Source organism: Hypomesus nipponensis, chromosome 5 (genome assembly GCF_054491055.1).
Source record: "Hypomesus nipponensis isolate SF chromosome 5, ASM5449105v1, whole genome shotgun sequence".
In the NCBI taxonomy this organism is placed as follows: Eukaryota; Metazoa; Chordata; class Actinopteri; order Osmeriformes; family Osmeridae; genus Hypomesus; species Hypomesus nipponensis.
This window is the reverse complement of record NC_140365.1, coordinates 7,162,705-7,184,252: the sequence shown is the minus strand read 5'-3', so window position 1 is coordinate 7,184,252 and position 21,548 is coordinate 7,162,705. Positions and strand designations below refer to the sequence as shown.

Genomic DNA, 21,548 nt, shown 5'->3' with positions numbered 1-21,548 from the left:
CATCCTCTCTTCTCCTCTGTTCTGTTCTTCTCTCCACACAAGAATATGTATACACCACATGAGCATTCCGAACCATACCGAATCATGACGGCGTATACTGTCTGTTCCCTCTGGTCCAAGTGTTGCCCCCTGCACTGCCCAACACTGCACCTAATAACATCATGCTCACATGAAGGGGTGTAGTTCTATAGGTCGAGAGCTACGAACCCTTGGCGCTTGACAGGAAGGGCTTAGCTTTCATTTGCCTCCAAATAGAGAGACTTGATTTGACGTACGATGGAAGGAATGTATTCTTCTCTTATAGATCTCTCTCATTCTTTCTTCTTTCTTAGTGCTTTCTTAGCACCAGAGAGAGAGAGAGAGAGAGAGAGACAGAGAGAGAGAGAGAGAGAGAGAGAGAGAGAGAGACTCATTAAGGGGATGGGGATGTGGTGGAGTTTTCTATGATTGAATGTCTGAAGTCAGAAGAATTTGTCTTCATCTTTTTATTCTTTAATCAAGGAGGAGCAATTCCAAAACAGTATCATAAATGATGTCTGGAGTAGAAGGGCTCTCTAAAGGTGTCATGATCTGAACACTCTTTTATACAGTAATTCCAGACAGTTACAGCAGAACTGGATACAGATGCTCAATATTAAAAAACAGAGCTTGAGACAACAGAAGCAGAACTTGTCAGCAAAAAAACCCTGTATGGGCAAAACAACCAGGGTCAAACAGTCAAATTGTTAGACGTTTGTCAGCAAACGGAAACTTAAGCAATACTGTCTTAGGCAAAAAGGTTATGCCATTTTTACAGAAGTTAAAACCTCAGCAATAATTGTTCTAGGCCAAAGAATAGTATAGACATCTTAAATAATAGTCATTTTCTATTACAGGGAAAAGTCTGATTGACAGACAACCAGGCACGAGATTCTGAGTCACAGAGAGCTACCTCGTCTTATCTCGGAAACATCTGGACACGCCAACAAACATTCCATTCTATGTCTACCCCCCCCCCCCCCCCCCTCCAAAGTGCAGAGGCCTTTTTTAAACCTCTCGAATTGTCTAGCAGCTCGCTGCTAACCTTCCCTGGTGCACATCCAACAACATTTTTTATCAATATTTATCCCCAGTACATGAAGTCCTTTATAAAACACGTGCTTTACATTTGTTTGACCAAAACAACCCTGTGCACTGTGAAAGCCTACAGCTGGGATCCATTGTGCAGCTGATGTAAAGGGTTCTAAACATGATCTAATTTCCATCTAATAAGACCTCGGTGGAGTTGAGGTCCGACACAGCTTCAGAGGCTACGGTGCTCTGATGGCCGGCCACTATCAGAGGACGAGGGAGGCCAGTGGAGGAACTTGGAAGTTCAGCTCCATCTTCATTTACTATGTGAATTCAGACCACAGGCAGGTGACATCCTCCTTCTCCTAAAGTGAGTCCAGACGGGGATGTCTGGTTCGCTCCTATGGGCTCATGTTCAGTGAGTTGACACACAATCTAGATCTCTGAACTGTTTAACTTTTCTTCTGTCCTTCACAGTTTGACACGGACCAAAATAAAAAAACTGTTGATCTCTGTTTAACCAATTTTGTTCGAGTTTAGGAATTGAAACAGGTGGCGTTCATTCTGAATGCCCTTGGAGTGCTGCAAGTGGCAGTTTAAAGCCAGGTTAAGAACAGCCATTGTCCTTAGGCCCCTGGGTGGAATGCCCCCCCCACCCACCCAACCACCCCCCTACCCTCTCCACCTGTCATGAACAGTGGGTGGCGAGCAGCAGTAATTATGGATCCCAAGTGCCACGCTGGCATGGAAGCGTACAGGAAATCCCTCCAACAAAACGTCCGCCAGGCTGGAATGTGGCATGGTCACTGGGCCACTAGTCCCTCTCTCTCTCTCTCTCTCTCTCTCTCTCTCTCTCTCTCTCTTTGGCCAGAACACAGGAGCCCAGTCAGAGGAGAGAGGCTGGGGGAGCACGTGAGGCAGCATCACATTCTACTCAGAGGCTGAGGCCCAGCTCTGCTGGAGGTCGAGGGGTTGAGGAGTGTGTGTGTGTGTGTGTGTGCAGAGGAGAAGGTCAGGGTGGTAGGGGCGCAGCCCAAGGTGTGGTGCTAATCCCAGCAAACAGGCTGAAGATAGGTGTGAGGGGCTACGTGCAGCGATAGTCCATCACTGAAGAGGTTACTAAGACCATGAGGTGCAACCCCTTGTACCTAGAAATGAAAATGGTAGTCATCTCATTTCAGATCCCTAATATCATTGAACGCAAAATCGATCAACTTCTGGTTCAAAACTGGTTCGGAAGAGATGAATTCCGGCCTGTCATCGATAGTATGTGATCGATAGTATTTGTATGCCTTTTGGAGCGTTTGCTTGTGGCTGTGGTGTCTAGTCAAATTATGAGTTATAGTGTGAACATGACACTATAATATCTACGGGTATCGATTTAAATGCCAAAGGGGAACGGTTTCATGCAGGAATGTGCAGTGCATCGTGATCAAACCTCCCTGGAACGGAGACAACAGCTCTTAGGAGCCTGGTTCCCCCACAGCAGAGGAAGCAAAGGCAGAGGGATGGAGGGAGGGAGGGATGGATGGAGGAGAAAAGCCTGCTCGGTTTGAAGTCATCTGTCATGTGTCTTAATCTCTATTTGTCTAATTTAACGGCTGTCAGGGTGGGAAAGTAGTGTTTCACTGTGCAACAAGCACACACACAGAGAAACACACACAGAAACACACACACACAAACAGCCCATGTGCCCAACACAAATTCGCCTTTCCAGAGCTGCAGTTCCTTCTGCAGCATCAACAAGGATCAGTCCTCCCTGACCTGTTCAACACAGCATGTCTTTTGTGTTTCCTTTGTTTATCCAATAGCTAGTGGATACAGTCCTCTGTGCTGACAGAGGACTAAAAGCAAAGTTTTGGAAGGAACCCTCCTTAATCATTTACTTTCGTTTAAACAATGGGCGAGTGTAAGCCATTGCCACACACACAAACTGGCAAACTGTTCAGTGGGAGGTTCTGACCCAGCTGAATGACATGGTCATTTATCAGAGCAGTTCACTTCACTGACGCACACACACATACACAGTTCTCTGCGTCCAACCTAGATTCCCACGCACGCAAGTACACTGTCTGTGTACATGCACACTACTCACCCCACACTTGGTGGCAACAGCTCTCTGGTTGGTTCTCTTTGTCAGCATGCAGAGTTGGGGTCACTTAATCACAGACACACACACACACACACACACAATCACACACACACTCAGGCCTCCATAACACAAACAAGGACCTGGCCAACGAGGCTGCTGCTGTCAATCCACAGCCTCCCTCCTTCCCTCACACCCTCCCTCCTGCTCGGCAAAGTCACACAGAGGCCTGAAAGGACAAATGTTTGTTTCCCTCAGCAGAATTAATGAGAGCATCCATTTCTTACTTTGCCGCCAGACTTCACCCGTCTCTCTCTCATTCTCTGCCTGGGCTTGAAAAGGGGAAGTAAATATTAGGACGTGACTATTTAGAAGGAGGCAGGAAACATGCAGAGCGTCGTGGGAGCATGAGAGGGACAGAGGGAGAGAGAGAAGGGGGTATGGCCTGAGGCTCCTGGGCCGGCACCCAGAGCTGCCGCCCAGCACAAGTAGACACACAGAGGGGCCAATCATGATGACCTTTAGGAGAGGGTGGAAAGTAAGAGTGTTTGATCTTTAAGATGAGATGTCTAGGGCAGAAAAGCTTCCATGTCTCGGCCAGGTGTCTGGGTGGAAATTAAAGCATGGCTTAGCTTAAAGCCTCTGGTTTCATTATATAAACCCCCCCCCACACACACACTTGAGACTCCCTGCCCAAAGCAAACCCTAACCACCACCACCACCCCCCTCCCCCCCGCCCCATCCCCCATCCACTTTATCCTTGTCCTCATCCCCGTCCTTGTGAAATTCACCCCCCCCCCCTTCGTTCCTACTCTGCCTCCCTCGCCCTTTCTTATCATCACCAGCATCAACCCCGCCCCCCGCCCCCGCCCTCCCCCACACACAGACCCACCCCCAGCACAGCAAGACAGATCCTCTCTAACAATAACATACACCGTCAAATGAAGACGAAGCACCGCGTTTGTCTTCAGAGCGTTCTCCCCGTTGAAATGAAGATATATACCCCGTCACATACAGTTTCATGTCGGCCTGCATCGCCCCTCTCCCCTCATGGCTCATCTGGGGGGGGGGTGCGGTGTTGCTGTTACACCGGGGCCAACGTGCATCCCTGTTCCGACAGAGACAGGGGTGGGGCTGGGCGCTCATAGGAACCTCTCTGTTGGGGGAAAGCTTAGAGGATTGGTCCAGTGCTGGACAAAGAGCCAGTGTTTGCTCGAACCTAACAAGGTTTTAATCTTGGGCCGTTGTAAGGTCGCCGGAGTAATGAGAGTATCCTTGGTGGGCGTCCAGCTGAGCAGTTTGTTTTACCTTTTCATTCTCAAACACTCTCTTTTTAAACGTCGACATCCGAGCGCTGGCTGGTTGGAGTCCACATGATGGCACATTGTGAGGAAGAAGAATGAAATCCAGTTAGCGAAGTCCTCCTCCGCCACATCTCTCTTAGCATTTTGCTAAATTGTACTCTCGTGGACAGAGGCGAGCAGGTTGATAGAGAGCGGTAAGAGAGAGTTGCTGGGAGGTCAGACTCAGGGCAGCAGTCCCCCTCGGCCTATCAGGACTGCAGATTTAACAACCCTGCCGGCAGGTTGGGTCCATTCCAGCCCGCTAATAGGGACCAATAAATCAGCCTCTGTCAGGCTCAGGTGGAAGGCCCAGAACCAGTGGCCCAGGACTAGTATGGACGAACAACGTGATGAACTGGAATGGATTTGTCCATATCCATAAGTAGCTCTACTGGTTGTGTGTTATGGCTGGAGTAGTGTTGTTAATATTTATTTTTTATAAAAGTAAAAAAAAAAAAACACTTCTCCAGCCACAACACACAACCAGCTGAGCTACTCATGGATATGGACAAATCCATTCAAGTTGAACACAAACAAACTTAATGATACTGACCGATAATGTCTTTTCTCGCCACGGTTTGTGCAGAGTTAGATCTGAGATTTTAGGAGAGACTAGGTCTTCAGAGCGAGTACATTGATTATTGTTGCACATTATATCTTTCCATTGGTGATTATGAATGTTGATGTTCAGTCACCAGACTGGACAAATCAGTACTGAGAGATGTAAACTTTCCCTATATACAGTAAAGGACCTGGCCTGCCGCTCCCAATGGCCCTATCTCTAATCAGACAATTCACAAGTCAAATTTCTACTGCAAACACTCCTAATCACACATAATGGCTTAGTGGGCTGCCATTCCTACTCAATCATCACTAAATAGATGGCATTACCTCATCCAGCCTCAGAAATATGGAAGCAATTAAAGTTGTGGGGAGAATGTGGCTACCACTGAAAGTGACCCATGCTCTGGAATGGAAGATAGATTGAAATAAGTGCATGCGTACATGTGTGTGTGTGTGTGTATCCTTCCTTTGCTCTCCTAATCACTTAAGATCGACTATTTTTCTTACTCTTGATAATGTTATGAAAACGGATTCAGAGGGCGGGAGATTGATTTACTGTGATGCGCTTGAGTTGCATAAAGAGGAGATTCATCTGAATTCTATATGCCTTCATCTGGAATCTGGCCCTATATAGCCTGATTATTCCGAAACTGTGGCGTAGGTATATGACGTGTTTGTGTACGTGTCTTCAGGTGTGTGTGAGGGTGCATGTTCAGGGGGATGTGGGTGTGTGTGTGCATGGGGGAGGTGTGGGTGTTAGGGAAATAGGTAGGGAGATCATGTGGAAGTGAATGAGACACACATTCAAGCTCATACACAAGCTCACACATATGACCATATAGAGGAAGCTGGGAACTCAGTCTTCTATTGTTCTCATCTGTGGCCTGGAACTTTCTAATCCTGGTGACGAGTCTGTCTGAACTCTTGTCTGACTTTCATTCTCCACTTCTGAATCCCAGCTAACACAGGGCACTCCTCCACCATCAGTATTCACATTCACACAGTATGAAGACGCATTCTTCTCCATAACAGAACCCTCCACCTGAGAGTCATGCTGAAACCAGTCAGAGTTTCCCTCAAATCCCTTAGTCAAGATCCGGCAAAGATCCAATGACAAGCTATAGATTAGCATAATATGTCATTTATAGATTAACCTACAGATTAGCAGAACAGTTCAATTGCAAGTGCATTTTTTGAATTAGTCTTGGTGAGGGTTAAGCTGTTTGATCATTGCTAATATAATTCCCACGTGAAGAAGAGAAAAGTGTGAGGAGAAGGTATTTGGTCTGTCCTCTGAGTCCTATGACTTAAGTCTCGCGTTCCACTTCCAGCTCTAAAGTGCAGCTGTGGACCACATTCTTAATATGAACGGGATGAATACATCACTGGCGGTGCTGAAAGGAGGAGGCGTTCGGCCCGCTCCTCCACACCACTCTGTGGTCTCCGCTAAGGCTGAGCTGCTCCACTTATCAGATCATCAACACTGATCCTGGGCCTGCCAGCGCCGCTAACGTCCGTCATCACAGGCCCGCTCTGGGCTCGCTTACTTTGGCCTCGCACAGCGAGAGAACGTATGTCAGGAAAGGCCGGAATAGTCCTGGGTATACTATCCAGATTATATACAGAAGGGTTCGAGACGGCAGCTGGTCAGAACATATATATATATACACTCACACACACACACACATACAGCCCACAAGGACCTGTAAAGTGATTTACATGGAAAAGAATGGAAGGTTGATTCAAGAGTTGGGATTGGAAAATGTGGCGACCATAAAGGAGCCAGACATTCAGCACACACACGGTGCAGTTTTATTGTGCTTCGTTTGAATAATCAGTGTTCATACCCCCTATGAACTCTGCTTACTAATGTCTATTAGTTGGCCATTTTCTCCTGGGTTTGTTGACTTCTCTCCTCAGGGTGCAAGCTGCTCCGGGGGCCCTGGACAGAGTCTCTGTGATTACATGGCCCCGTGTTTACTTTTCCCAGAGTGCTTAACTCTATCTACCTACTTCTCTCTCTCTCCATCTCTCTCTCTCTCTCTCTTTATATATATATATATATATATATATATATATATATATATATATATATATATTATTTTTTTAAATATATATATGCATCTGTCTTTTCCCTCTCAAACAATGTTAGTTTTTTCTGTCATCCTAACCATCTTTTGGTGGCCATCTGCTTTAGGAGTGTCAGCCTTTTTAAGCAGACACAGATGCATGATATACGGAGCCCAAGAAGAGACCCTCGAAGTTGTCAGTATCACTTTATACTGTGTACTGAACTTGAAAGAAAATGACTGAAAGTATATGTACCATATCAAACTAAACTTGCAATTAAAATGAGACAACAATTTCATTGCATAACTTCCCGTTCATTAGAGCCTTTTATTTATAACACGTGGCATGTTGCATAACTCACACGTGAATGCTTATTCTGCAACAGCTTTATTCTATGAGATCTCTGCATGATCTTTACCAGTACGCCTATTGATTCAAATCTACGGATGATCTGATTATTGTAATGCCATTATTGACTGCCAGCATAACCCTTTACCCCTTGACCCATCCCAATGGTCTGCCTTTATCCAGGAGTGCTGCATGCCTTGTGTCCATTGTCTCCTAGGCAACATGCCTGAGGTCACATCCTAACTGCCTCACAGGGCCGTGTTGACACACACACACACACACACACACACACAGAAAAAAGGAGTTAGAGAGAGGGAGAGGGACAACAAAACCAGCATTTAACAGCACATACGGCTGGGGCTGTTTACAAAAGGCTGGAGGGTGTGGGAGTGGCCCACCAAAGTCCATTTACAGTACGGGTCAGTACATTTCAATGCCTTTACCACTCCAGTCAAATTCTTTGTCTCCCTCATTCACAGAAAGCACCTATACCAGAGGGCACACAAAGGCGATTGTCATTATATGGTCTAGGCTGACATTAGCCGCCTAAGATTTTCCCTGATGTCCATTAAAGTCCCCTTCCCCTCCTCGATTAAAGGGCAACTCTCGCAGAGCCAGGCTCAGTCGCGACACCACCCCGGCTGTGAGGCGCTGTGCCTCGAAACAACACCCAAACGTAAACTTCAGCGACAATTAGTTCCGTTCTTTTGTTTTCTCCAGAGGACAATGCTCTTTAACGGCCCAGACGCGGGGGGCACTAAAGCTGTGGGGAAGTTCCGCCGTGCTCACTCTGCTGCCACCGCTCCCTGCTCCTCTGCCGCCTCACTTTGCAGGCTGCAGAGTGCAGGGAAGGAGAGAGAGGGAGGGAAGGAAGGAAGGAAGGAAGGAAGGAAGGAAGGAAGGAAGGAAGGAAGGAAGGAAGGAAGGAAGGAAGGAAGGAAGGAAGGAAGGAAGGAAGGAAGGAAGGAAGGAAGGAAGGAAGGAAGGAAGGAAGGAAGGAAGGAAGGAGAGTGGAGGCGGAAAGCATACCATGATGATTTTCGTTCTTGTTTTCTAAAATGACTCGAGCCGCTGATGTTTATAGTTTGTAGGGGAAGGGGGGGGGGGGGGACGGTACATAGGGTGTGTTGTGTCATCGTGAGTGACATGATCTGCTTTTTCACAACACCAGATATTTTACAGAGGTCATGATAAGGTCACTGAGATGTGACATGCATAGAGTAGATACGCTTACTCTTTCAACTGACCTTTCAGACGGATTGAGTTGATATATAATATATGTATATATATATTGAGAGATTTTCAAATAAACATAAGCATAAACAATAAGCATTTTTGACCATTGCTAAATAGTTAAGGAATTGCTCATATTTATGGAACTGTTCAAAGGGGGTGAATTTGATATTATTTTTTTTACTAAAGTACTGTGAAAATGGAAAGAATCCGGATTAAGCTTTACATATTACATTGTTGGGTGAATAGTTCAGATTCAAGACTACTATTTACAATACATGCTCCATGTTCATTCTACGTTCAGCTTTCACAGGATTTAATTAAGATGAACTAAACAAGTTAATCTTACTCAACAATGTTTTTTACCGTTTCATTTTGCTATTACAGCTGCTCTGGCTTTCACATTGAGGAAAATGAATTGAGATGTTGCTTGATGTGAAATGACTGAAGTCAGGTTTCACAGTAGATCCATACTATACTGCATAGTCCCGCTCATACAAGCAAGGCTGACGGGCAGCATGGTTCTACTCACCTCATAAGCTCTTTGACAGACCAAGTTGTCAGAAACAAGGTTTCCAACTCTGGTCCTGTCAGTGGCCCTTGGGCTGGGCAGCGACATAGAGGGCAACTTGTGACAAGTCACTCAACAGGTTAGGTTCACTTACTCGCAAGTGGCGACAATGGCCCTACCGACAGACAGCAGACAGAAGGAATGCACACACACACACACACACACATACATGCACACATACACACACATATCCTTCAGCCCAGCTGCCAGTCGGAGGGATGCCAATGACTGAGGAATCCTTGAGTCTGTCGACAGAGAGGGTTGTGTGGAGAGCAAGCCTGCACACACACCTGGCTCTCTATTCTCTATTCTCATATAAAGCTGCAATAGGTAACACATTCAAATATGAGAAACAGCCCCCCTTCAAATCTTGCCTGAACTTTGTCACTTTCCTCTCGCTCGAGTTTGACTGACAGTGGTTCCGCTTCACCAAAGGCGATTGCCTGGAACAGGATTGCTGAAACACAATTGACTGGAAAGTAGCCGGCCCCTCCAAAACTCTGAAATGTACATTCCACTTGCACTGAGCTGTATCACTGTGTTACTAAACAACACTCAGGGGGTATCATTAGCTTACACAATATGTTTATAGGGGGACACAGGCTTTCTTTTTTGCTTACCTATTTTACCTTTACTCTAGGTTTCCCTATCCCATTCTGTATTTACACACAAACCTACAGCGGGCCTATAGACGATGCTTGGTGTGAGAGCATGCTGAAGATTTGCAGGTTTGTGTGAACAACCTTTTGTTTCATTGGCCCCATGTGTTATCACAGCCTGAAAATGGTTTGGTATCACTGACAGAGGTTTGGCTTGACTACTGGCTAAGATTCAATCTGAAACTTTCTCTGTGGTATATTTTTTCACCGTTACACTCCCTAACATAAAAAGCCAGTTAAACACACAACCCACTTCTCAACCAATTTGTAAGGATTAAGTGACTACTGCAAACAAACCTAGGGGTCATAAAAGGCCTCTCTATAAAGCTAATACAACAATGATTGCATTCCATAAATAATACTGTCCCTCCCCTGCAGTTCCATAGTGTTTGTTGCTATCTTGGCAACAAGCGGCAGTTTGTATGTCTGGTGTAGTTTGGAGCTCCAGCGTGTGAGAGCTTTTAATACGGGCCAAGATGCCGAACCAGCAACCTACTCGAAAGCTATTTCTGTCTGTTTAAAATCATGAGAACCACTTGAGCCAACACAAGACTGGTCAGAGGGCAATACCTCAGCTCGACAGAGTGCCAAGTATGTTCCCTCGACAAACAATCTAACCCTTTGTTTTGGAATAAATTCAATTTTGAGTCTTTTAATTGGTTATTTGGCCATACGGAGGTCCCCCTAAAGATTGCCTAAGCCAATGATAGATGTGATCCTAGTAAAGAGATGGAATGTCCAAACAAACACTTTCCCAGCATGTGAGGTTGATCCTTAGTTGTAATCAGTAGTGTTCATTTTCTTTACTGTCAGAACAGTGTTCATTTGATATTTTCTTAACACTTGGAGGTGTAATCAATTACAGTAATGCTAAGAGAGGAAAAAGCATTGTTGATTCCAAAAACAATCCTGGTATGATTTAAAGGTTTGTCCTTGCCAAGAACCATCAGAATCAGCTATGTATTCATTAGGAGGTCGACATGTTGTTTTGGGAAAAGAAAAAACGTTTCAATTCCATCTACAGAGCTTAAAGATTCTTTAATTTGTTTATAAATATTTCTTTCTTTAATTCAGCATACAAAAAGACAGTATGTACATCCACACAAAAGTGGTTTACAAAATGGCATTGAAGCAGACCCATACAGTTGACATGCTTTGAATGTGTTCACTTGTGGACAACTTGTGTGTGTATTTGTTAGTGTGGGTGTCAAACATTATGCACTGCTTTAAACACTAAGAGTTCTTTGTCCTTTTCTGCAAATGCACAGCGATGAAGGCATCTCCACTATCGAGTACCAGTGCTTAAGTGTCCAGTCAAACAAAAGTCACCAGAAAGTTCCACGACTGAAAGTACTTGAAGTTCCCTTTTGTGTGTTTCTTCTGCTTCTTCTCGGTTCACCTCGTTCTCTGAGTACCATTAGAACAAACGCCCCCCTGGATGCTCCAGACCCCCTTTTGAATTCCGGAGAATTCTCTGAAATGTCACCCTCAGAACTTGAGAGACACTCAAGAGAGTGCTGAGACTTTGGCTTCTCTCATCCAAACACATGATCCAATATCACTTCTTTTTAATAAACGTATAAGAAAATAGATTTTCAACATCCGAGTTTGGCGAGTGTATGCAGGTGTTACGAAACAAGAGGACAAGCCCTGGAGGACGGTGGTCTTGAACGTGAACTGACAGGCGTTGTCACAACAGCTCAGAGCCAAAATTCACGAAAAAAACAGAGAGAAAAAACGTCCCAACTTACCGGTTGGAGTTTTGTCGAAATATAATAATTAAACAAAAATAAACCGTTTCTTGTCAAAATATACATGCTGAAGCTTAAGACAAAAGTAAGCCTTCTGGGTAACGTAGTGCTTTGGTTATCTGTGCCCCTCCCTCTCCCATAGATACCGGGGTTGGTGGAATGGGGAGGGAGGGTGGGTGTTTATAAGTGAAGGCGGAAGGGACTCATTTGCAGACGTATCTCTCCACAATCCTCTCGCACTTCCTGCAGGTGACGTAGCAGCACCAGTGGTACTTGCAGTGGCAGCGCTCCACCAGCTTCTCTGTGTAGGGGTTGTAGCCACGGCCGCAGCACATCAGGTCGCAGCTGTCGCTGCCCACCGAGGTCTTGTTGCACTGCCTGCCAGTGAGCCGGGAGAGGGGGGCAGGGGAAAAGGGGGGTAGGGGAAGAGGGGGGCAGGGGTGAAAGAGAGGTGGGAAAGTGAGGGGAGACAAAGAGAGTGTGGGGGGGGGGGGGGGTGAGAGAGAAAGAGAGAGAAAGAGAGGGAGTTCTGAGTTAGACATTCCAACTATTACTCAAACTGCAACAAATCTTGTGTTCGAGCAACCTGACCCCCTGAGTCACCACCATATTCCCATTTATTCATACACAATTCTCCCAAACGACTTCCTGCCTCATACAAACAAAAGTCTACCACTAGTCTGCCTCAGTCTCTCTCTGAGCCACATTATCCAATGAAAGTCACTGAGAAGGCCCACAATAGTCCCCTAAAACGAAACTTGATGAATGCGTTGTGCGTTCACCCAAAAACAGCAACACCCCCTTAGTGTTGCTGTGTCTTTGGGGCTAAAGGACACTTGGGACTCATTCACCCCTACCGCCTGGGGCATCCAGAGAGGACACAGAACAGCCCCGGCCCTAAATCACAGTGAATACTCAGACCTGCCTGCTCTTAAGCTCGCTCCACATAACTGCATTGTTTCATAATGGCTTGAGTGTTAATGGTCAGTCGGTGAGTGAGACCGGACGGATGGCGGCCGGAGAAGAGGAGTGAAGGAGGACGTGGGTTAGGAGGGGCGGAGGAGCGGGACTGGCACTGGGAAAAGTAGGGCAGGGTCATTACAATGGCAGCTTTTGGGACTGGCCGATTACCAATGGCTGTGGACTAGATATGCTTTGTCTGGGGAACTTTGACCTTCTAGTGCCATGAATGTATCAGATCGCTCCCCTCGCAAGACCTGCTTCAGAGAGTCACTTCACCGCTCAGCTTTGGATGGTACTGAGGTTCAGCATGCGGCGGTTATGTGTTCACCACTGGCAGGCGCCCACCTCAAACACATCAAGACAAAGCACCCTTACTCGAGTGAATATCACAAGGCAGATAAGGACATCTTTGAACGAGCTAAACATTTCACATGTCTGTTTCTAGCTCAGAAAGACTTTGTTTGCTTCCCCACTTTGGGTATTATCAATAGGGGTCAAAGCAACCCATGGCGAGGAGTGGCGAGATTAGAAGTCACTTCAAGGGTAAAGCCAGATAACACCATCCTGAAGTGGACACTGCAGAGCGCCGGGGTCCGTCCCAAAGTCAGCGGAGGTTCGTGGGAGGGCCGGAGGACGCGACGGCAGCGTGACGAGGCCAGGAGGTGTGGGACCGACCGTCGGAACATCCTCCAGATCCCCCCCCCCCCTCACGGAAACACACGCGGCATGTCAGTGTCACACGTCCCCTCGCCGACGGACAGCGACGATGGAGGGGGCGACGCCTTGTGACTTGGCGCAGGGCACTAAATATACACCCGGCGTATAGGGTGCGTGACGGGATCTTAAAAGGCCAGGGACAGGGCATGCATGGGGCGTGGGGAGTGCATCTGATGTGGAGCGTGTCTGCAGGTTATCTGGGAAGACAGCGGGGGATGAGGGTCTGGGGGCCTTGACCAGGTTAGTCACTTAGACAGGCTGCCTCCAGGGCCCCTTTGGGGGCACGGCCCCCTCCACAGTGGAGTGACTGTGCTGCAGTTAGCATGTGGCAGACATCAAACACAAGCACAGCAAGCTCTTTATTTATCTGACTCTATTGTTTTAGCTTATAATTGACTGTACCCAAGTTAGTGAAGCAACAACAACTGCCAGACGCTGTAAGTAAATGATCCAGCTTCAAATACCTTGCTCCAGTACTCACAGAAAAACAGACATTCAAAAGGGCGGACAACATGGAAACCAACAGTAGCGTATTTGTAAGGCCGGTCAGACGTTACACCGTCTGGCACTTTGTTCAGACAAAGACAACCCAAACTTCTCACTAGGTTCTCACAGTGTTCCAACAAACAGCATGCATCATATATTGACTAATAAAAACACCACAACGAGAGCCTTGGAGTCTTTATCTATGGGGGAGAGGGGGGGGGGGTTGTGTGTGTTGAGAGGTGGGGTCCATTACCCATTTCCCCTTACTGTCATGCTCTCATATTGATATCAGCTGAGTGGACTCAGGCCCTAAGAATAACTGCATTACTCACTGACTCTGATAGCAACACAAGGGCCCCAGTCACAAAGGCCCTGTCAGTGACACGTGCTCAGACAGGCCACAGACAGGCCAATCTCGGGGGCCACCGGCGTTATCGGGCCTGCTCCTAGCACAGTGGAGCCACCAGGGAGGCCCACAGCTCATTAGGTCAACATCCTGACGAGCCCACGCCGACAAACAAACATGGTGGGTCACTTCCTAACTGCCAGCGATAGGGGACTGTGCCCCCATGAGGTGGTTAATATGGGCTAGCTGTGACATCAAAACAGGGGAAATGTTTTATGGACTGAGAACACACGTATTCACACATCCCAGTGCGCAAGTCTCTCTCTCCTGCTCTTTCTCTCTCTCTGTCACACACATACACACACACAGCGGTATTCCCAGCAGTCTTACCTGTCCTGGGTTCCGACGGAGCCTAGCTTGTCGTTCTTAGAGCAGAAGTCTGGGGAGCTCTGTAGGTATACCAGCTCGTTGTCCCTCACGGGCCTGATGTCGATGTCCTTGGGGACCAGCTGCTTGCGCGTGCCCATGGGCCGGTGAACCACCTTGGTGGCAGACAGGTACTTGGTCTTCAGGTCCATGGCGACATCTCTCAGGTCCTGGAGACCCCTCCAGCAAGTCCTTATGGAGCAGGAGCCCGACACACCGTGACACTTGCACTTCATCACCAGGGCGTCTTTCAGGGCCTGGGTGGAGGGGAAGCCGATCCGACATGGTGCTCAGCAACACGAAAATATACTGTGTGTGCGTGTCCATGAATGTGTGGGTATGTGCTTGTGTGTGTGTGTGTGTGTATGTGTGCGTCTGCCTGATTAGCCTGATAGCATCAATGTCTTATGAACCCACCTGTCTCCCCACTTCGCTGTTGTGCAGGTGCATGAGCTTGTTGGCGTGCGAGCCCGCCCTCTTCATCTTCATGGGGGCGTCGGAGAACTTGGAGCCCATCACCAGGCCGTAGTTCAGGTTGTCGGCACAGCCCCCCCAGCGGTAGCCCGGCTCGGGGATCTCCCCAGGGATGGGCCCGCACGAGCACAGACGCAGGTCCCCTGAAGTGCACGCCCGCGCAATGGTGTGGCTAATGGCAGCTGCTGAAAGTGCGTAGACGAACGCTGACTCCCTTGTGCCTGGTGGGGTGCGGGGGTCAGAGAAAATTGTTGTTAACATGGCCACAGATATTTTCCGGTTCAATGTTTATATTTTCCCTCAGCTTTATTTATATGAACAAAGATAGAATACGAGTGGACAATGATATGTAATGTTGAGCCCTCACAGAAAATAGATGTAATTGGTGTTGAAATGTGTACACAAAGGGCCCATCGGTTTAAGTCAAGACTGAATAATGGCTGTGAAAGGAGAACCATGCCTGGACGTAGTATAACTACATCAAAGACATAATTGACTGAAGAAGCCAGTGTTCTCTGTTCCCATAGACTTCTCTAACTCTGGGCAGATGGGCTGTATCTTCTAAGGCACATCATCCAGCTCTCTCCTCATACATTTGATTAAGAGCCAGTTCTTTGTTGTGGGAAGGTTTATATCTTTACCCAAATTCAATGAACCCTTCTTGCATTGGTGTTGTCTAGCCTGGCAAGTGCTTTTTAAGGCAGTGGAGATCAACTTATCAAAGTGCAAGTCCGGGAAAACGTATGGGAAGAGGTGCATTCACATGACAGGGGGAAGTTTGGGAATACAGACTCGGATGATTAATCAAAGACTGTGGCATTGATACATTAGTAATAATTAGTTCAACAGGGAGTATTTTCAACTAATAGTATAATATATGGCTTCTCTTTTCCTCCGCGTATCACAGAGTGAGTTGGTTGGCAATATAAAATCCAGATGCTGGGCAGGTCTATCCATACAACATAAATAAGAGATTTGAACCAGACAAGAAGAAAGGATTCTGTGAAAAAAGATGTTTAGATCCTGTCTCATTTCCAGCTCTATCTCTCACATGAATGGAATCTATTGTGACGTGCTAAAGAAATTTAACTCAGGAACCGTCGAGCCAAATAGACTGCTGCATCAAATACTGGACTGAGAAGGACATTGTGGCACAGATCTTTTGGGTGGTACGGGTGATAGAGGACATATTCTTTCTTTGAACGGAACACAATGAAGGTCTTTGGTTGGCACATTCTCCAAGCCCATAGACAAGAAAGACCACCGAGGACGACTATTAAGGCTTTCTCTCTTTCTTTTGCTAATAAAACACTTTGAGTAGGGCTTAAACCTCACCAAGGTCACTGAGTTGTTCCTTGCTTTTACTTAAGACAGAAACGCTCAATGGTAAAAATGTCAATGATCTTTCAATGATTTCCTGTAAAAACACATCACGGCAATAATTGCATGTTTTAAACTCAATGAACTTGTGTTTCTGGACCAGTTTTACCTCTGTCCAAATCCGGACTGTACTTTGGGGAGTCACTAGGGATGTCTATGGTGGAGCAGTTCCAGCGCATGTCGGAGAAGGTCTTCTGGCAGGTCTTCTTAACCTCCCGCGCCGCCTGGATGATGGTGTGCATCAGCTCCAGGTTGCTGCGACAGAGCTGGGCCTGGGAGGACACCAGGCCAGGCAGTATCTTGCAGTGCTGGGTTTGGTTGATGTGTAAAGACCCAGGCGTGTGTGACAAAGCTCTACAACAGGAAAAACAACCACACATCAATATACAGGCACTGTACATGGACAATGCGTGATCTTTAACATTAACACAACAGAAAACATATGCCAACATGCTGGCCAAAACAAAACAGTAGACAACTTGGAACTTGGAAAAGTATGGTGGGGTCTTAAAGTCAAGTCGGCAATTCGTTTCTTTACAGAACGTGTGCACCTTGACCCATATTTAGCTGACAAACCACACACAGCATCAATCTGTCACCATTAACATTCTCCTGTCAAAGGGTTTAACCTACTCTGAGTTTCCAGTTATGACGTGAATCATCTGTTTATAGACATATAAAATAGACACCGTCTTTGCACTTACATAGGATTAGCTGGTAGAGATACTACAAGCAAAGCTGGTCAGGCTCTGAACTCTGTTTTGGAAACGTCTTTGCTTCTGTGAGAGTTCGTGAGAACCAGCTCATTCCTCCTACACCTTGGCCTGTTTCGCATTAAGAGAGAGGTTGGCCACTGCTCCGTGCCCAATGATAAGCTGTGACTCCCCAGTGCTCGTGGTAACCCAGCTCTCGCCCCGCTCGCAGGTGTTTACGGCCACATCTGTTTTGCATCGCGGGCCGTGCATTATCAAGGCTAGAGGAGCCTGCCTTTGGATTTAGCACATGCTCTCCCATATCCCCGAGGAGCATTTGGTCAAGTGTAAAAGGGAAATTTGACAACAATACTCTCAAAAGTTTCAGTATGCTACGAGTACGGATACGTTCCATCAAGAATCTTGTAGATTCACAATGTGCTGTAGCCTGTGTCAGTGAATTACGGAAAACTTAGACAATACAAAAATAGAAGTAATCGTTCACTTCCAATTTAAGGTAAAACGCACCCACCACCTTTTGCAAAGTCATAGTAGTCTATTATTTATAGAATTCATATTGCTCATTGACATATGCTACTTCAACAGGGTGGCATTAAAATACTTATCTTATCCAATAATTTGAGACTAAAATAACCCACGTAGACTTCACTTCAATGTCATTGTGATTCAGTCAAGTTATTCAAAGGAATGTCCTTGGAGAATTTCATTTGTATTGCCAAAGCAATTTACCCACATTCATTAAACATTTAAAGAGTGAAACAAACATTCCTCAATCTAAAGAAAGAAGAGAGAGGAGAGTCCTTACAGCCATTTGATGCCAGAGCAGATATGCGGCAGCAGCAGAACTGTGAGCAAACACAGGGAGACGATTTGAGAGGTGCTCTTCATGGTGCTTGTGTTCCAGTTTAGACGGCACGAGACACAGGTGGCTGTTGGCTTCTTGGCTCGGAGGTGCAATCAAAAGTCAACTGTCATGGCAACGCCTATCCCCTGTTTAACAAAATTAAAGAAATCTCAGCATCAGGCGACATCACAAAAACTCATTTAGTACTATCACGCTCAAATATTCTACCTGAATACAGTTGTCATTATTGTACGATCTACACCAAATAGTCCTACACAAATGTTAAATGGGTTAAACACATAATTTTGAAAACACAATGGAGAATAATCACTATAAAGAATTAAATTATGACCCTCCTTGAGATTAAGTAGTCTAAACCAACTTTCAGCCCATTATTTCTCAAACTTAATTTCAATTTCCAAAAATGTCAAACACCAGCCACTGTCCAACATCGTTGGCCAATGCGCTGAATCATATACTCAACCGTGATATAGCCTATGCTTGTAGAATTAACAACGCTAGTCCATTTCGGGGGGGAAAATCTCTGGAATTTGAGGATCTCTGATCACTACAAAATTTCCACAAACCAGCATTCTACCCTCCAGTGGGCAGGACTGTAGGCTATATCTAACGTTACCTCTATCAGATAGCTTTTCATTTGGGCTTGTGATGATAAACAATCTGCTTGAAGAGTGCCCTAAATCTATTTAGTAAAACACACAGACTACTGTTTTTAAATTTGAGGTGATAAGAAGGGACCAAGTAACAAGCTTGAGATTCAAGCGTCATCGTGCTCATCTTCTTTGTGGAATCTATAGGCAAATATATTGTTCATTTGAAGTCCCTTAAACATTAGTGTTATAGCCTACCTACTACTGTACATAAGTTGGCTACAACATTTCAGTTGGCCTACAGCTAGTCATGCTAGTTGAACATGTAGGCTTATGTACAAATATTGTAAAGGTTAGGCCTATTATTTTAAGGCAAATTAATATAAACGTTTTTAATATTGAATTAGGATAGACAAAAATAGCAAATTGGTAGTATCACTGCTGTAAATACTTTTATTTATCTTTACCCCAATCATGTACATTTAAAATCAAATGTAGTAAAGAAAATCATATAGGCTCTATACATCCACCTTTGTTAACTTCATACAATTGATAATGCTTTGCAAAAAATATTTCATTTTAGAGATGTTTCCAAATGTATACAAGAAGCGTTGACCCCCTTTGAAGACCTACGCAAATAGCCTATGTTTTAAATCGTGGAAATACAATCCTCACAAAGTTTTCCAGATCTTTATATAGACATAAAGACACTACTTAATTCACGGTTTCATTATCTGCCATAAACTCGAAATAAGACGAGCCTATCATTCTATAATCGTGCCTTACCTTTTCACGAGTGATATTTGTTTTAGTGTCGATTTATAAATTCCGTGTAATATCCTTTTCATTCAATATCCACCAAATATATTTGTAAATCCACAGGATCGCAATAGAAGTGATTCCAAGTGCGAAGTAGACTACGCATCCTTTAACTCCCCAACAGCGCTTATCTCTCGCAGGTTCCTCGATGGTCTTTCGCGTTGCGGAATTTGTCGGACTCTCCGCAGCGGAACAGCCTCACTTTATAAGTACTCCTGCCCCGCTTTGATCTCCCTGGTGATGTCAGGCACAATAAGCATAACAAAGCAGACTGGATTTCAAGGACAGTTTGACATACAGTTTTGCTGGATTATCTGTTGCTGTTTCACATATAAAACAACACAAGTAATTTATTAAATAAATGCTCCCTTTTTTTTTTACCATAGCCTATTGGCAACATTAATACGATTATTGTGTATACCTAATGATAATTTAGCAATTTTATAATCATGACATGAATACTTCTGGCTACATATCAGTTAATATCGTTTGCATTCCCATTGTAGATTAATCTTCAATCCATTTCACATCAATTGTTTTCCGTTTAAACTTTTCCAGTTAACTGAATTAGGTAATCTGTTTTAACCTGTTTCAAGCTGCTCAAAATCACAGTCACGAGCTACTGATTAAAATGTAGTAATCTTAGAGTTTCCAAAATCTAGGATAGGCTATCCTGTAAGTATTGGAGTAGGCACATTTCTTATGTGAATAAAATAAAAGACCTATAATGCCAGAATTGTTATAGTATGTATTAGCGATCAATTTTGGCCCTTGTAGGCTACATTCATTGCCTCGATGGATTTTTCGATGTTGATTTTAAGATTCTTTTTTATTTGGGCCTCCTAGTGATTTGAACTACATAACGCTAACTTCAGCCACACGCCTACGTTACTAAATTACCATGTAATTAAGATACCTTCATTAAGACTGTTTCCACAGTCTTAACGCTATTTTAAACGAGAGGGAACTCCGGTAATTGTGGGGTTTTTCCTTTTCAGATTTGCCTCTTTACAGTGGAAAACTTAACAAGAAAAGACTGTTGCAAAGCAATTCACAACATTCTACTCTATATTTTTCCACAACAACGAATATTGTTTAGTATTCAGAAATATTCATACATACATGGCCTACAGTGACAGTCTGTCCCCCTCTCTTTTATACATTTACCAAAATGAACAATTTCCTAGCTAGAAATCTAGAGAGGCATTTTAGTTATCATACGAAATCAAAGACAAGGAGGTGGTGGAGACCAACTGTTGAAGAGTCTCTTTCTCTCTCTCCATCTCCAGCTCTACCTCTAGCTCCACCTGTAGGATCCTGCCTTGAGTGGGCTGTGCACCCATACCTATCCAGAGGCATTATTTTGCATATCCATTAGCGTTGCCTACCTGTGCCCTGCATGCCTACAAATACTCATCTGGCTTCCCCAGAGGGAAGAAGCCACTTCCTCTCAGGAGCATGGGGATACTGTGTCCAAAAATATTCGGCAAACATAGTGAGCTCCACAGCCCAGTGTGGGTTTGTAGTGAACTGTAAGGTTATGTATGTCTGTATCCTGTCACAATGCTGTGCCTTGTTTCTGATTCTAGAGTGGGTGAAACATGTTTTATGGAAGTCAACTGTGAATGGGCATGGATTGTAGTGTATGGAGTTTAAGGGTCGCAGAGCTTACTGTAGAACCACCGGCGTCTCAAACCTGAACGTTTTACACACAGGCTCTCCATTCCTGTCTAAGCCAGGATCAACACACAGGACTTTGATCCCCCATCTCACCTTTCAACCAATACACTGAGGGAGAGGAAATCTTCTTGCTTTTAATAGAGGGACCAGAAAACCACACAGTTTTGTAGAATTTAAATAACTGTTAGCACTGTAGGCACTGTTAAAGACTGACCCTTTACCAAAAACATTGCCACAAATAGTTTATTAATCATCACACTTCAGTTTTAAAATTCAACTGAAGATAGACAAGGCATCTGGGCAGTTCTACTCACAAAACACCCAGTCTTTCTTCCAGAAAGGCAAAACTGGTTTGAATATAATGATGAAAGGTTTGGAGGGAACGGCTCTTCCTGCCTACAATGTTGGCCC

General features: G+C 45.2%; 1 protein-coding gene across 1 annotated transcript; it reads right to left on the bottom strand.

The window, feature by feature from the left end:
- Positions 1-10,951: 10,951 nt before the first annotated feature.
- Positions 10,952-19,630, bottom strand: wnt11 (wingless-type MMTV integration site family, member 11). The gene is made up of 6 exons (XM_084698135.1): positions 19,425-19,630; positions 17,989-18,173; positions 16,580-16,824; positions 15,034-15,311; positions 14,581-14,873; positions 10,952-12,056 (listed from the first exon to the last, which is right to left on the bottom strand). Exons 2-6 carry the CDS (start codon positions 18,069-18,071, stop codon positions 11,882-11,884), a joined length of 1,074 nt encoding a protein of 357 aa, XP_084554261.1. The 5' UTR covers positions 18,072-18,173; positions 19,425-19,630; the 3' UTR covers positions 10,952-11,881.
- Between the last annotated feature and the right edge of the window lie 1,918 nt (positions 19,631-21,548).

Coding starts and splice junctions, on each gene's coding strand:
- wnt11 (XM_084698135.1), bottom strand. CDS start 18,071: ATGAAGAGCACCTCTCAAATCGTCTCCCTGTGTTTGCTCACAGTTCTG. Junction 14,874..15,033: donor ACAGCGAAGTGGGGAGACAG/GTGGGTTCATAA, acceptor CCCTCCACCCAG/GCCCTGAAAGACGCCCTGGT. Junction 12,057..14,580: donor TCCGTCGGAACCCAGGACAG/GTAAGACTGCTG, acceptor GCTCACTGGCAG/GCAGTGCAACAAGACCTCGG.